The 17,178-nt window shown below is 35.0% G+C and overlaps 1 protein-coding gene across 2 annotated transcripts; it reads right to left on the reverse strand.

Moving 5' to 3' along the window:
• Positions 1-936: 936 nt before the first annotated feature.
• LOC110007604 (histone-lysine N-methyltransferase ATXR2-like) lies at positions 937-11,811 on the reverse strand. Of its 2 annotated transcripts, XM_088874557.1 has the most exons (6): positions 11,596-11,811; positions 9,748-9,769; positions 8,911-9,025; positions 8,241-8,355; positions 7,551-7,665; positions 1,875-2,415 (listed from the first exon to the last, which is right to left on the reverse strand). In XM_088874557.1, exons 1-4 carry the CDS (start codon positions 11,717-11,719, stop codon positions 8,296-8,298), a joined length of 321 nt encoding a protein of 106 aa, XP_088730683.1. In that variant the 5' UTR covers positions 11,720-11,811; the 3' UTR covers positions 1,875-2,415; positions 7,551-7,665; positions 8,241-8,295. The 2 variants fall into 2 exon arrangements, with proteins under 2 accessions (XP_088730682.1, XP_088730683.1); XM_088874556.1 differs by lacking the exons at positions 8,241-8,355; positions 8,911-9,025; positions 9,748-9,769; positions 11,596-11,811 and having other exon boundaries at positions 937-2,415; positions 7,551-7,656.
• Positions 11,812-17,178: the final 5,367 nt, after the last annotated feature.

The raw sequence follows: 17,178 nt of genomic DNA on the forward strand, positions 1-17,178 counted from the left end.
AGCATGCTATTAGTCATCGAAAAGCATTCTTGTAGAGCATTGTGCCATGATCGGGTGAAAGAAATCAGCTGGATCCCCTCTCAAGATAGATACTTTGCTCTCAGGAGTTTCCATGAAGTGATCAGTGAAATGAGGTTATAGAAGCATTATGGAAAAGCCTAATCCATCCTAGAGACTCTTGCTTCAGTTGGTTAGCATACCAATAGAGGCTACTCACATATGGTAGAATGCAAAGATAGGCACTCCAAATGAGTACATATGCTACTCATGCAAAACAGGAAGGAAGAGCCAGAACCGTGTTGTGGAAGTTCAACACAGTCACAATAATCAGCAGCAACATCCAGAGCCTTACAGCACACTGGTCCCAAAAGAAATTCCCAGCAACTTTCGTGATAAACTATGGAACATTTCACCCCCAACCATGATATGGTAACTTGGAAAGAAAGGAACTGTAGAGCGAAAAAGAATCGGAATCAATCCATCAAAGCATTGCTAAGAGAAATTACATGGTAAATCCGAGATTGTGTCCCATATACCCACATACATCCTCCGAGAAATGATTACAAGCTTCTTATTTACAAGAGATGAGCACAGAGAGCTTTGATAATGTAATTTGGAAGACGTAGTTAGAACACTTATACGTTGTGAGCCCATGAAGAGTACCTAACATTTCAGTATTGTATATTTTTCTATATACAATTTTCACACATAAATACAACAGGTGGCAAGCCAGCTCAAACCCCTCACAGACATAGCAAATAAAGGAAGCTGATAAGACCAATCGATAGGGAAAGCAAACTAGATCCTATGTGGTAACCAAATACTGGGTCATGAAGGTAACAAGCTCCAAGCAATGTATATTTTAACTGTTGACAGACACGTATGTATTTTAACTGTCGACATGAAAGTATTGTATTTTACATTATTAGATTTTTTGGGTAAGTTATTTTACATTATTAGTAGAGACAGCACATGTATTTTAACTGTGGACATGGCAGTAAACATTATACTCATACTCCTGTTCAATACATGCTAAAAAAAAAACAAAATTTCTTAAAGTAAACTTCCAAAAAGTATTTCAAACATTTCTTAAACTACAGTTTAAATTTTATAAAACTGACAATCTATCTTTGGCTAGGTACATTCTATTAGTAGAAAACCACCTATCTGTTATCAATGTACGCATGACAGTAAAGATAAACATCTATCCAATACATTCTAGCGGGTCTGAGGGTTGAATGCTTCAAGATGAGAATGAGGAGGTGTTTCACATGTGCTGTAAGCCAAAAAGAGAAAAAGAGGTTACTGAGTGAAGCATGACACATGATGATCTCATAACATATAGAGATTATGCAATAATTCTCAGCATCAGTAGATTAACTTGCAAAGACTCTCTTGATTCTCGCTCCTCAAGAAATTAGAGAGGAAGCAAGAAACAAACAATATCAGGAAGATCTCCTACACCCACAACTGTAGAAAATTACCGTGAGTAGGCTGCAATATAAAGACCACCTCTGATGAATAAATGTTGTTATGCTTTAATTTCTAACTGGGCATCACCACCATTCTATTAAGAATGGAAAACAGATGGAAGAATATCTAGTCATAGTAGATGGATTAATTAACAGAAGGAAAATTGATCAACCTAAGCACAAAATGACCAAATTCCTGATGACGCACTTTGTATGTATATTACACATGGGTAAAAATTATCCAAGAAAATAAATCTGCTTGAATGAATGTTGAATGCACACAGGACTCTCTATTGCTACATTGAAGCCTCACTGTTTTAGCTTGGAGAATATATACATGTATATGCATGGTTGTAAACATTCAAAAACAAATGCAACTTATTAGACATGGCTATCTAATTATAGATAAAAATTTTGAAGTTTTAACACTTCCAGTTACTTTCACAATAATATAAGCACAATACAGCTGGTCAGGGAGACAAATCTCTGTGTCCCATATAGCATATCCATATTCAGAGAAAGCATGAAAGGCAAAGAAATCCAAATATGAAAACAGAAGCTTTCGAAGACTGTGTCTGTCACCTGCACAGCCACCAACACAAGAAATGACCGAAGGCAAAAGAAATTCCTTTGAGTAAGGTAAAACCAATTCACCATTGATTAAAGACTCAATAACTTCTTTAGGGAGGGGGAGGTAGGCATTATCTTCTGATTTACTAGAAGAAGCTGAATCTGAATCACTGTGGCCAGCCATTACAGAATGATTCTCCCCAAAGTGCAAAGATTCAGCAAGACAACCCTCTTTGTGAATGTGTTTAGATGTCCCGAGCTCAAATTCCTCACCTTCACCTTTCCCTAGACCTTGAAGATAAAGCTTCCTTCCAATCTGGAGTTCTATTGAGCCGATGTAACGAAAACAATAGCTACAGACAAGAGCATCAACCTGATCGAAAAAAAGAGTATGTTTGGTTAGAAAGGGGAAGGTAGATACATTTGTGCGCGCGCACAAAAACAAAAGGAATATATACATATTCTTAATAAGGCACAAGAAGTATTATGAAAAATACATCATCCTTAAATAGCCTATGCATATGCGCATGCATGGGCATTCTATGGTTCTGTAATTTTTATCATAGTTTGCAACTGCAAATCTTAACATGGACATTGTTAGTCACTGTGTCGGGTCTCCCCAGCATCGGAGGGTAAAACATAGCAGTTACATAACTTCTAAGAGAATTTTATATTGCCAATAACATTTTTCCTTTAGTGCAATGCTCCGTCGAGATCATACTATCCACTTACTCCCTTGGTGAAAAAGCACCTATTAAATTTTGGGATCCACTTAAGAATCACCATATGGTATTTAAAAAAATGGATTTTGAGATTTATTTTTTTACGCAGATTTCGTTGTCCAAAAATTGGACAGTCTAAATTCAATTTTAGGGCGTTAATTTTTCCAGGCTCATACCGGAATTTTAGGTGATCGGTGCATACCAATGAAGTTGAAGGACAAGTTCTATAAGACAGCTGTGAGACCAACTTTACTCTATGGGGCAGAACATTGGGTGGTCAAAAACTAATATACCCATAGAATGAGTGCAGCGGAGCGGAGATGAGGATGTTGAGATGAATGAGTGGTAGACAAGGAAAGATAGAATTCAAAATGAGTACATTTGGGAAAATTTAGAAGTGGCACCAATAGGCGATAAGATGAGAGAGAGCAGACCTAGGTGAGTTGGCCATGTGTGGCACAGACCCAATATTGCACCTTTTAGGAGGTACAAGTTAGTTCAAGTGCAAGGCTCAAAACAGGTAAGGGGTAGGCCCAAAAGGACATAGTTAGAAGTTGTGAGAAAGGATATGAAGACTTATGGCCTCATTGAGGATATGGTCCTTAATAGAACAGAATGGTGAACCAAGATTTGTATAACTGATCCCAATTAGTTGGGAAAAGGCTTTCACGATGAAGATGATGAATTTTATGATGAATTTTTCTAGGCTCATTGAGAGGAGTTCGAGGTGTTTTTTTATTTTTTAAGTTGTCTACTAGGTTGAAGAGGATACATCCCCAAAATTTGGGGCCCTAAAATTACCCCTAGGTTCGAATTTAACAAATGAAGCAAATGAAGAGTCTCCCATAGCAGAAGCAGGGAATCATTTCATTTTATTTTATTTTTGACATATTAACAGGTAGGAAAACGTCACATCGTGGCTTTGCCATCCCAAGCACCCAGGTCAAAAGCGCATTGCTATAGATAACAATTTTAAAAACCAAATAAAAGTAAAAATCCCATTTTTGGAGAGAGGAGGCTGACCCAGACTTCTTTTCTGAAGTCTAATGACATGAATATAGTCTATATATATATATATATATATATATATATATATATATATATATATATATATATATATATATATATATATATATCTATATGGAAAAGTATTAAAAACGCCTCTGGGCAAATTTGAATAGTGTTTCCCTCCAAAACGAACATAGCATGTTTGTTGAGGCTTATATTGCAACACCGCAACGGCTCTACGATGGTCGTGGTTGAATCCCGTGTTTTTTTGCTTGAAAAAACCCCGCAATGGACATGCTTTGTCCGTTGCGTTATCGCAACAGACATGCTATGTCCATGGTGGTCTTTTAATCCACACCGTTCGAAAAAATCAGACGACGCCGAGCTTATGGGCGAATATACTGTTGATTTTCACCCATAGGCATTGCGTAGTCTCTTTCTATATATATTATATATTTGCTTCATTTTCTATTTAATCTTAAGTTCTTAACGACCTATACTATATATATTCAATTTCTTAGGATGCATGTGTTTGTGTAATAAGCACACAATGAAGGCAGTCAAATTTATTTGACTTACCATAGCCTCTTGATCTTTTCCCCTCTCCTTGCAAAGTAGGAAACTCCTTGCACACTTGGGCATAGTTGTCGGGATCTCCCAAGGAGGTGGTCACTCCAGCTCCAGAAGCTAGATCATGCGCTCTGGGAGGAGATCTCGATTCTAGGCACTTTTTATTTTAAGGATCTCAATCCACAAAATTGTGGATTGAGAACGATAGTTAATGGGATCAAGATACCTCTTATCCAAATCATTGGCCCATGTGCAATTAGACTCGATTCTAGTCTAACTAGGAACTAAGCTTCTTCTACATTGGGAGTAAGGTTATCGACACACTTGGAGATCATTTCCAATGGAGCATTGATGACCAACATATTTAGTTGTTATCATTGTCCTAGAAAAAGGTCCACCCGATGCCTAGGCATCAAAAGGGCCTTTGGGTGGACACCCAGGCCTGGGCGTCATTACCTAGGCATGCCCAAGCGAGCGCCTGATTCTAGTCCCCCTTGTTCGTAATTTAAGTGGGCTCAAGATCACTTTAGGTCATTTTGACCCACAAAATTTTATAAAAGAACATTGGGGGTGTTTTAAACCCCAAAAGTTAAAAATAAAAAAAATAAAAATAAAAAAATCAAATTATAACTTTTTCTGTGAATCGAAAAAAGAATTTGAGGCTTGAGGAAACACCCAAAAGCTTAGCCTTCATTGGTGGAACATTTTTTAGGGTGCAAGTGACGGTATTTGAAGACTTTTGAGGTGATTTTCTAGCTCAAAATATATCAAAAAACAACGAAGAACAAATTATGAAGAAAGAAAGACCTCCTCTCTCTTCTTTTGTATTTCAATTTTCATTATTGGACTACTAGTTTTGTACTTCTCTTTTGTATTTCATCTTATCTAGTTGTCGTCGTGTTCATGTGTCAGTATGGAGTATGCCATACTCAATTTGGATTGGATAGCTGAAGGTTAATACACCATGGACTTGTTCATGTTTTTGACTTTTTTCACTAAATTTTCAATGAATTGAATTTTTGAACATGTTTCAACATTCATGCATATATATTTGCATGGAAAAGCCAATGAGAATACATATAAGTACAAAATTAATAAAAATATTTGCATATATGTGCTTTTGAACAGCATATATATGAAATTTTTCACCTCAAGGTGCTTGAGGTTTTGGAGCCAGCCTAGTGCCTAAACGCTGGGCACCAAGGCTGCCTAAGGGCCGCCTAGTGCTTCTTGAAACATTGGTAGTTGTGAATGGCAATTCTTTTGTTTAAACTATAAGCTATAGACAATTTGACACAGATCCCTACTTAGGAAGGTTCTTTAGTTTTTTACGACCCACAATTTATGTAAAGGCCTTGACTTCTTATATACTTTACAATTACAATTTACACACCTTGTGTTGTGCCTTGTGAATAATTTCAAAGAAAGGCAACAAGAGAGAGCAGGAAGAGAGAAGGAAGAAGACAAAAGAAGATAGTAAGGAGAGACGAGTTGCGGTACTATAAGCAAAGAAAGAAGTTGCAGTTGATAGGCTTAACTTCCTAGAGGTTAATTCACTAGGTCCAGTACATCTCTCATTAGGGAGGAGGGGTAGGGGGAGAATGAGACAAATAACAGTGTACCTCATCGAGGAATTTAGCGAGAATGAGATAGTTTCAACTCCCCAATGTGTTCATATTTGAGAGAGAGAAAGAGGGGTCGCTAACATTGTGAATGCGAAGCTGTGATGGCATAGCCCACCACTTTTCGAGAGAAAGCGCAACAAGAAACAGAATACAAAAGATTTTCACTTTTAGCATTAACAATATGAAGGAGAGGGAGAGAAAGAGTGAAAGATAAGATACCTTTGCCCTCTCGTCGACCATATTTCAATGTCATCTAAGTGAAAGAACCCAAAGGAGGGAAAAACAAGGTCAGGGACACTGAGATTTGAATCCTCATATTGGAAGTGTTCCCGAACTCCAGTACTGTAGTTAAGTGCCCTTGTGGAGCCTTGATTCTAAGCTTCACAGACCCGAATCCCATATGCTTTATCGTTCAATCCTAGACAAACTTAAATCATGCTCCCTATATGTTGGGATCTCGATCCTTTTACCACACGATGTACGGACCTCGATCCCTCAACTATAGATCTTTGAGCATTGCTTGATCCCATGCTCCAGCTTCCACTCGCGGATCTTGCAACGCTCCCCATCCCAGTAACTATGCACTAGAGTCCTAGTGAACAATGATTCCTTGTATATCTTTCTCTGTTAGAAACCTCTCTTCATAAATTAGAAATCCTTTTTGAGAACAACGTTTCCTTTTGCATATGGGGATCAAGATATTTTAATTTTTGGATTTTCTTACTCTTTTTACTCTTACATAAATATACACTTTCTTAGTCTTTTCAATTCTGACTTTCTATATTTTGACAAGTTTTGCCTTTTTAAAATTAGGAATTCAAAATTTAAGTCATCCTTATAACATAGAGTCCTAAAAAATAAAGTTTATTTCCATATACAGTCTATAAAATTTCCCCCGAGTTTTTTTAGTTCCCATTAAAGATCAGTTTGTATGTGTTTATTCGAAAGCTATGAAAAGAGCATCCTTGACCTGGTAATGGGGGGAACCCAAGATTTCCTTCATCAGCATTGCAAGAAAGAAGAAGACCGAGATTGTCAAACCCCAAATCTCAAAAGCTATATTACAAATATAAATAAAAATCAATAATGATAAAAAATTACAAGAGACACACACTATCTACTATAATTGAGAAATAAAAAAAAGCTATACCCCCAAACAGTCACAACATATGGCGTTAAAACCAATACACATAACAGCTAAAAAAAAGAAGCCGTATTGGAATGGGAGGAAATAAATATGGCAGATTGGGCCACAAACCATTTTCCATGCATTCCAATCCATGCTTAAATGAGAAGGATATTAGAATTCGAATTTGATTTAGAAAAGCATTTACATGGCTACTCCATAGTTGACTGAGAGCATTTCAGCAAAGCATGTCTAAGAATTGTTTAGATTGCCTGGTGTAAATGGAAATTGCCTAGGTACATTCAGCTCTTTATCTTTTTTCTTTTTTTGAGGAAGTTTATATCGGAAGAGAAAGATAAAACAAAGAGGAGAAAGAGAATGAACTTTACTCAACAAAATGCAACTATGTTAATGCAAATAAAAATTGAAGAATGCATATAATAGAAAGAAACCCCACCTTAATCCCAGAGGGACTCTCCATAAAGCTCAGTTTGTATGTGTTTGTTCGAAAGCTATGAAAAGAGTATTCTTGACCTGGTAATTGGGGGAGCCCAAGATTTCCTCCATCAGCACTGTAAGAAAGAAGAAGACAGAGATTGTCAAACCCTAATTCTCAAAAGCTATCTTACAAATATAAATAAAAATCAATAATGATCAAAAATTACAAGAGACACACACTATCTACTATAATTGAGAAATAAATAAAAGCTATGCCCCCAAACAGTCACAACATTTGGCGTTAAAACCAATACACATAACAGCTAAAATAAAGAAGCCACATTGGAATAAGAGGAAATAAATATGGTAAATTGGGCCACAAACCATTTTCCATGCATAGCCAATCCATGCTTAAATGAGAAGGATGTTAGAATTCAAATTTGATTTAGAAAAGCATTCACATGGCTACTCTATAGTTGACTGAGACCTCTTCAGCTAAGAATGTCTTAGAATTGTTTAGATATTGCCTGGTGTAAATGGAAATTGCCTAGGTACATTCAGCTCTTTATTTTTCTGTTTTAGAGGAAGTTTATATCGGAAGAGAAAGAGAAAACAAAGGGGAGAAAGAGAATGAATTTCACTCAACAAAATGCAACCGTGTTAATGCAAATAGAAACTGAAAAATGCATATAATAGATAGAAACTCCACCATAATCCCAGAGGGACTCTCCATAAAGCTCAGTTTGTATGTGTTTGTTCGAAAGCTATGAAAAGAGCATCCTGAACTTGGTAATGGGGGGAACCGAAGATTTCCTCATTCTTCGCTGCAAGAAATAAGATGACAGAGATTGTCAAAGCCCAATTCTCAAAATCTATCTTACAACTATAAATAAAAATCAATAATGATAAAAAATTGCAAGAGACACACACTATCTACTATAATTGAGAAATAAATAAAAGTTATGCCCCAAACAGTCACAACATTTGGCGTTAAAATCAATACACATAACAGCTAAAAAAAAAAAGCCATATTGGAATAAGAGGAAATAACATGGCAGATTGGGCCACAAACGAATAAGAAGGATGTTAGAATTCAAATTTGATTTAAAAAAGATTTAACATGGCTACTCTATAGTTGACTGAGCGCACTTCAGCTAAGCATGTCTAAGAATTGTTTAGATATTGCCTGGTGTAAATGGAAATTGCCTAGGTACATTCAGCTCTTTGTCTTTTTTTTTTTTTCTTTTTTTGAGGAAGTTTACATCGAAAGAGACAGAGAAAACAAATAGGAGAAAGAGAATGAATTTCACTCAACAAAATGCAACCATGTTAATGCAAATAAAAAAATGAAGAACGCATATAATAGAAAGAAACTCCACCTTAATCCCAGAGGGACTCTCCATAAAGCTCAGTTTGTATGTGTTTGTTCGAAAGCTATGAAAAGAGTATCCTTGACCTGGTAATTGGGGGAACCCAAGATTTCCTTCATCAGCACTGCAAGAAAGAAGAAGACAGAGATTGTCAAACCCCAATTCTGTAAAGCTATCTTGCAAATATAAATAAAAATCAATAATGATAAAAAATTGCAAGAGACACACACTATCTACTACAATTGAGAAATAAATAAAAGCTATGCCCCCTAACAGTCACCACATTTGACGTTAAAAACAATACACATAACAGCTAAAAAAAAGAAGCCATATTGGAATAAGAGCAAATAAATATGGCAAATTGGGCCACAAACAATTTCCCATGCATAGCCAATCCATGCTTAAATGAGAAGGATGTTAGAATTCAAATTTGATTTAGAAAAGCAATAACTTGGCTACTCCATAGTTGACTGAGGGCACTTCAGCTAAGCATGTCTAAGAATTGTTTAGATATTGCCTGATATAAAAGGAATTTGCCTAGGTACACTTCAGCTAAGCATGTCTAAGAATTGTTTAGATATTGCCTGGTGTAAATGGAAATTGCTTAGGTAAATTCAGCTCTTTATCTTTTTTCTTTTTTTGAGGAAGTTTATATCGGAAGAGAAAGAAAAAACAAAGCGGAAAAAGAGAATGAATTTCACTCAACAAAAAGCAACCATGTTAATGCAAATAAAAAATGAAGAATGCATATAATAGAAACAAACTCCACTGTAATCCTAGAGGAACTCTCCATAAAGCTCAGTTTGTATGTGATTGTTCGAAAGCTATGAATAGAGCATCCTTGACCTGGTAATTGGGGGAACTAGCACTGCAAGAAAGAAGAAGACAGAGATTGTCAAACCCCAATTCTCAAAAGCTATCTTACAAATATAAATAAATATCAATAATGATAAAAAATTGCAAGAGACACACACCATCTACTATGATTGATAAATAAATAGCTATGCCCCCAAACAGTCACAACATTTGGCGTTAAAACCAATACACATAACATTACAATTAAACACGAACAAAATTACAAAAAGGAGATGTGTAAATTTGTATACCTCTCTCTCCAATCATATATTAATGTGCAGATAACAAGGTTAAGTGTATCTCAATCTCTCACCATCCATGTTATCTCCTATATAAACAATTAAAGATAAATTTTATGGGCTTTTTGAGACCAAGACAGCTACATACAACTAGGTTGATCGCATCTACAGAAAAATAATGGAATTTTTTCACCCTAAAAAAAAAAACTTAGAAAGGCAGAGACACCTTGGTGGTACCTAGTTGATAATCTGGATAGACATAGAGTGAAATAAGATATTACATGACTGTAAAAAATTTAACAAAATATGGTGATGTGTTCAAATACAATATTGCATGTATGTTTTTCCATAATCCGATCCTTGAAAGACCTCAGAGAAAGACTTCCATAGAGCTGCAAATCTTGAAGATTCGGTCAAAAAAATGTTTCGAGATGCTAGGGACAGGGTACATGATTGAGGCCAATCTAATAACATTCATTGAAGCCAAAAGAGAGTAGATCAGTAGATCAGAGAGAGAAAAGAGAGTAGATCAGTAGATCAGAGAGAGAAAAAAGAGTAGATCAGTAGATTGTTAATGGGGACGTGAATCAATGAAATATGGATTGGCCCTCACCGAGAACATGAGTAAGGAGTAGTTTTGGGATTTATCTAGAGTAAAATTTGAGTAGTTACAATATATATATAAGACTATGGCTACACATATATAAATATGTATGAATTAGATTATTTCAAATCAAAAATATCTATTTCTATTTTAATATATATATTTTTATCACATATACATGTGTCTCTTCCATAATGTAAACCATCCGCATCTTAGTCACGTTTTTGTTTTTCTCTCAATTTTTATGTGGTTTTCTCATTTTTGGGCTTTGGAGCTAGCCGATTGTGAGCTCAGCTCGGCTGATTTTGGCTATAATCAACTCGGCTCAGCACCCATCCGATCGGTTCATAATAAATTCTCTTGAGCTGAGCTGAGCCGATATAAGTTGAGCCTAACCAAAAAAAGCCGAGCCGAGCTAGCCAACTCTAGCCAAAACCGAGACCGACAAAAAAAACCCAAGGAAAAACAGAAAAATTTTAAAAAATCAAATAAAAAAAAAACAATTTGTAAAAAATAATAAACAAATTCCTATTAAATAAAAAATCAAATAAAAAAAACAACCAATCAGCCAATTTACTGGTCAGGGGTCAAACCGCTTCGGGGCCATGTCCAATTAACCATTCCGGAACACAAGAAAGAGGAATAGTCTATTTGAGAGAGTGGAATGAAGGGGAGAGAGATGACTCTTCTCAGTTCACATTGTAAAGCAAAGAATTGGGATATAGAAACCCTAATTAACTTCTACAAATTTGAAGATTGTCTGTTTGTAATTTTTAGACAACAATTTGTAGCTGAAACGAAAAAAGAAAGTTTAATTTGGGAATAAAAAATGATGTCTAAAATTTGCCTATGTTATAAAATTCCACAATTTTGCTATATTAAAATTTCGCTGAATTACGTTAAAATTTCACTGAAATTCTACAAATTTCAGTGAAATTTGTAATAGTTTTTTTTTTTTTTTTTTCGTATTTTCACTATTTTATTTTTTCTCAATACCTCGGCTCGACTTATATAGGCTTGGCTCGGCTTGTATCGGCTCGGCTCGACTTACATCAGTCATTCTTCTGTTGTCCTTCGATACCTGAAGACTTTCCAATCCCCATATGTTTTCATTTAGCATGTGTCAAATTGTGTCTAAGCGTCTAATTATTTCAGGTAGTACCTGAAGATCAACGCAGGGCTCTTTATCCAACTCATTCTTTCAAGATTCTATTCTTCTGTTGTCAGGCTCGACCTACAGGGTCAACAAAAGAATAAAATAAGTCGAGCCTGGCAACAGAAGAATATATTCACATAGAACGACAACAGAAGAATATATTCACATAGAATGACATATATTCACATAGAATGACATATATTCACATAGAAAGACATATATTCACATAGAATGACATATATTCACAATATATTCACATAGAAGAATGTATTCACAATATATTCTATGTGAATATATTCACATAGAATGACAACAGAAGAAAATATTCACATGTCTAACTATTTTATTCTTCTGTTGTCATTCTTCCGTTGTCAGGCTCCACTTACAGGCTCAACAAAACCTGATATGTTATTGCAGAAGAATATAGGCTGATTAAATTTTTCATCATGCACATAAAGCTACAAAAGGTGACACATCATAAATCATTGACGAGACATGAACAACCGAACAGACACACATGAGTTCATCATTATTCCTTTTTCAATGACTATTTAACTCATGATTATGATTAGGTATAATGACATATCAAACAATAGATAATATCAAAGGTTGTAACATAAGGAACTGTCAAAACATACAAACATTTTAATGGAATTACATGAAAACAGATATTCTAACTGCTGTGTCTTTTTTGTTTTGGCGAGGTCCACAGTTGTGCATTATGAACATGGACAACCCATCTTAAAAGGAGACTGAGTTACACTCCAACTAAATATATATAAACTTAACAGTTCAGATTCATTACTCATGAAGAATTGTGAATGACAAGAGAAGAATATATTCCCATAGAATGACATATAATCACATAGAATGACATATATTCACATAGAAGAATGCATTCACAATATATTCTATGTGAATATATTCACATAGAATGACATAGAATGACAACAGAATAATATATTCACATGTCCAACTATTTTATTCTTCTGTTGTCATTCTTCCGTTGTCAGGCTCCACTTACAGGCTCAACAAAACCTGATATGTTATTGCAGAAGAATATAGGCTGATTAAATTTCTCATCATGCACATAAAGCTACAAAAGGTGACGCATCATAAATCATTGAGGGGACATGAACAACCAAAAAGACACACATGAGTTCATCATTATTCCTTTTTCAATGACTATTTAACTCATGATTATGATTAGGTATACATATCAAACAATAGATAATATCAAAGGTTGTAACATAAGGAACTGTCAAAACATACAAACATTTTAATGGAATTACATGAAAATAGATATTCTAACTGTTGTGTCTTTTTTGTTTTGGCGAGGTCCACAGTTGTGCATTATGAACATGGGCAACCCATCTAAAAAGGAGATTGAGTTACACTCCAACTAAATATATATAAAACTTAACAGTTCAGATTCACTACTCATGAAGAATTGTGAGAATTTAATTGATCCAGACATTTACTGATCACATATTCGTCATGCACTACTGATGATGAAACCATGATCCATCCAAAAAAAGATTCAAGTATATAGGGAGTTGCAGATCCAAAACAAGAACATCAGAAGAAAGCTCAAAGAGTATATGCATCCAATTTTGCATTGATAGAGAGGAACTGGACTTTTAGCAATTCACAGTCAACATCATATATGGATCTAAAACAATTCTCGTTGAATGGGAAAACTCAAAGTGGGTGAAAGAGTCCCTTCCCCAGACTTTAGTGACCTTGCAAAACTCCCTAAAGGAAACCTTTGAGCATAAGTTAGCAATAACAATTCAAATCCCAACCAAAACACACTAAAGAACATAAGAAACAAGACACAACTCCCAAACTTCCTCTCAATGATAATTACAAAAGGGATAATTGTGAACAATCTCACATCAATGGCAGAAGCCCAGACACTACCGTAAATGCATTAAGCAGCAAACAAAACCAATAAAAAATGTATCCAACCTAGGACACTGACCTACAACTGTTAGATATATGGTATCCAACATGGACAAGAATGACAAATTCAACTGTGAATTCTTTGAATATGAACTATCAATCTATTAAAGGCATGATCCAAGCAAAAGGGAGAAAACAAAAAATCACATACTAGTGATATTTTTAAAAAGTAAATATGACCTCAGGGGAGGGAATTTAAATGAAAACCATAATCAATATAAAAGGAAAGGTCAGCAACCAAACTTATAAACTGCTTTACATACTTGAGGTCAACTCCCATAATTTGTGGATTCAATGGAAGACACCCAGTCACCTATAGAATGAATCAATGACAACATCAAAATCAAAATCAAAAGTTTCTCTTTAACCAAAAATAACTAATAAGTAAAACTCAAGCAACAAAAGGACTGTTTCCATGTATGTAACTCCGAAACAGCAACCATCATTAACAAATCACATAATTTGGACAGAATATATATGGATCAGAGGCGAAGTTACTCCATCTTATCAATCCAAGAATCCCAAACATAAATATTGATGATTATTCTGGAAGCTTACTACGTAAGGCCACCAGCCTGCATATACAGACTATTGATTGAGAGAGGTTAGGTTTTCGGGCTTATGTGACGGATCCAGCTTGGTAGTGAAGGACTTGAAGGAGAAAACGAGACCAAACATGAGCTTGTGATCCTGTTGTGGACTAAGGGTTTTGAGGGGACAAAGCCATTCCCTGTAAAAGAGGCAAAGCCCATTCCGATTTGATTTAGAAGGATACAAGAACATGCTAAAACACAAGAATTAAATTCTCGATAGTTTTTAATTTATATTTCAAATATATTGGATGAATTACCCTTCAACATCATCACAAGAAAAAAATCAACACCACACTTCATACATATTAAAAAAATGGGGAGCGTAGAGAGAGAAGCAAACACAATTATCAGACTAAGATCAAGCAGAGACTAATGACAACTAAGGATTATGTTTAAGTTTTCAAGTTTCTAAGAAAGTTGAGAAGATTGCTTCTCTGCTTGTGTTAGAGTGAGAATTGGGACCATCATGCTCTCAATGAGCTCTTCTCCTGTAAAGGCCACCAAAATAGTTTCTCCTTTTTGGGTGGCTCTCGTTGTTGAGCTCGTCATCTTCGTTTGAAGTACCCTTCGCCATTTTCTTGATTGTAAAAGTAGAAGAAAAAGATTAATGGATTTCTGATCAATGACTAATGAAGCCTTATGGTCTAAACTAGAGGAAGATATTTGAAAAGATTCATGCCGGCTGGTTATGTGATCAAGAAATGCATTGAGAGAGATGGATCGGTTTCTGATCAAGATACGCAGAAAGAGAAAAGAGAGTAGATCAATAGATTGTTAATGGGGACGTGAATCAATGAAATATGGATTGGCCCTCACCTAGAACTTGAGTAAGGAGTAGTTTTGGGTTTTATCTAGAGTAAAATTTGAGAGTGAGAACCCATTACAGTATCTATATAAGACTATGGCTACATATATATAAATATGTATGAATTAGATTATTTCAAATCAAAAATATCTATTTCTAAAAAATATCTATTTCTATTTCAATATTTATATTTCTATCACATATACATGTGTCTCTTCCATAATGTAAACCATCCGCATCTTAGTCACGTTTTTGTTTTTCTCTCAATTTTTATGTGGTTTTCTCATTTTTTAGGCTTTGGAGCTAGCCGATTGTGAGCTCAGCTCGGCTTATTTTGGTTTGACTCGGGTTTTTTTGGCTATAATCAACTCGGCTCAGCTCCCATCAAATCGGTTCATAATAAATTCTCTTGAGCTGAGCTGAGCCGATATAAGTTGAGCCTAACCAAAATAAGCCGAGCCGAGCTAGCCAACTCTAGCCAAAACCGAGACCAACCAAAAAAACCCAAGGAAAAACAGAAAAATTTTAAAAAATCAAATAAAAAAAAAACAATTTGTAAAAAATAATAAACAAATTCCTATTAAATAAAAAATCAAATAAAAAAAACAACCAATCAGCCAATTTACTGGTCAAGGGTCAAACCGCATCGGGGCCATGTCTAATTAACCATTCCTGAACACCAAAAAGAGGAACAATCTATTTGAGAGAGTGAAATGAAGGGGAGAGAGAAGACTCGTATCAGTTCACATTGTAAAGCAAAGAATTGGGATATAAAAACCCTAATTAACTTCTACAAATTTGAAGATTGTCTGTTTGTAATTTTTAGACAACAATTTGTAGCTGAAACAAAAAAAGATAGTTTAATTTGGGAATAAAAAATGATGTCTAAAATTTGCCTATGTAATAAAATTCCACAATTTTGCTATATTAAAATTTCACTGAATTTCGTTAAAATTTCACTGAAATTCTACAAATTTCAGTGAAATTTGTAATAGTTTTTTTTTTTTTTTTTTCGTATTTTCACTATTTTATTTTTTCTCAATACCTCGGCTCGGCTTATATAGGCTTGGCTCGGCTTGTATCGGCTCGGCTCGACTTACATCGGTCATTCTTCTGTTGTCATTCGATACCTGAAGACTTTCCAATCCCCATATGTTTTCATTTAGCAAGTGTCCAATTGTGTCTAAGTGTCTAATTATTTCAGGTAGTACCTGAAGATCAACGCAGGGCTCTCTATCCACAGCTCATTCTTTCAAGATTCCATTCTTCTGTCGTCATTCTATTTTATTCTTCTGTTGTCATTCTTCTGTTGTCAGGCTCAGACTTACAGGCTCAACAGAAGAATAAAATAAGTCGAGCCTGACAACAGAAGAATGACAACAAAAGAATATATTCACATAGAATGACAACAGAAGAATATAATCACATAGAATGACATATATTCACATAGAATGACTTATATTCACAATATATTCACATAGAAGAATGTATTCACAATATATTCTATGTGAATATATTCACATAGAATGACATACATTCACATACAATGAATATATTCACAATATATTCACATAGAATGACATATATTCACATAGAATGACAACAGAAGAATATATTCACATGTCCAACTATTTTATTCTTCTGTTGTCAGGTTCGACTTACAAGCTCAACAAAACCTGATATGTTATTGCCGAAGAATATAGGCTGATTAAATTTTTCATCATGCACATAAAGCTACAAAAGGTGACACATCATAAATCATTGAGGGGACAGGAACAACAAAACAGACACACATGAGTTCATCATTATTCCTTTTCAATGACTATTTAACTCATGATTATGATTAGGTATAATGACATATCAAACAATAGATAATATCAAAGGGTGTAACATAAGGAACTGTCAAAACATACAAACATTTTAATGGAATTACATGAAAACAGATATTCTAACTGCTGTGTGTCTTTTTTGTTTTGGCGAGGTCCACAGTTGTGCATTATGAACATGGGCAACCCATCTTAAAAGGAGACTGAGTTACACTTCAACTAAATATATATAAA

This window comes from Amborella trichopoda, chromosome 8, assembly GCF_054954075.1.
Source record: "Amborella trichopoda isolate Santa Cruz 75 chromosome 8, AtrichopodaSantaCruz75HAP2 v2.0, whole genome shotgun sequence".
In the NCBI taxonomy this organism is placed as follows: domain Eukaryota; kingdom Viridiplantae; phylum Streptophyta; class Magnoliopsida; order Amborellales; family Amborellaceae; genus Amborella; species Amborella trichopoda.

Excerpts from the sequence above, each read along its gene's own strand:
- LOC110007604 (XM_088874556.1), bottom strand. The coding sequence starts at position 7,574 with ATGGAGAGTCCCTCTGGGATTAAG. Across the intron at positions 2,416-7,550 it reads AGAGTCCCTCTGGGATTAAG|GTTGATGCTCTTGTCTGTAG; the intron begins GTGGGGTTTCTT and ends TTTTTCGATCAG.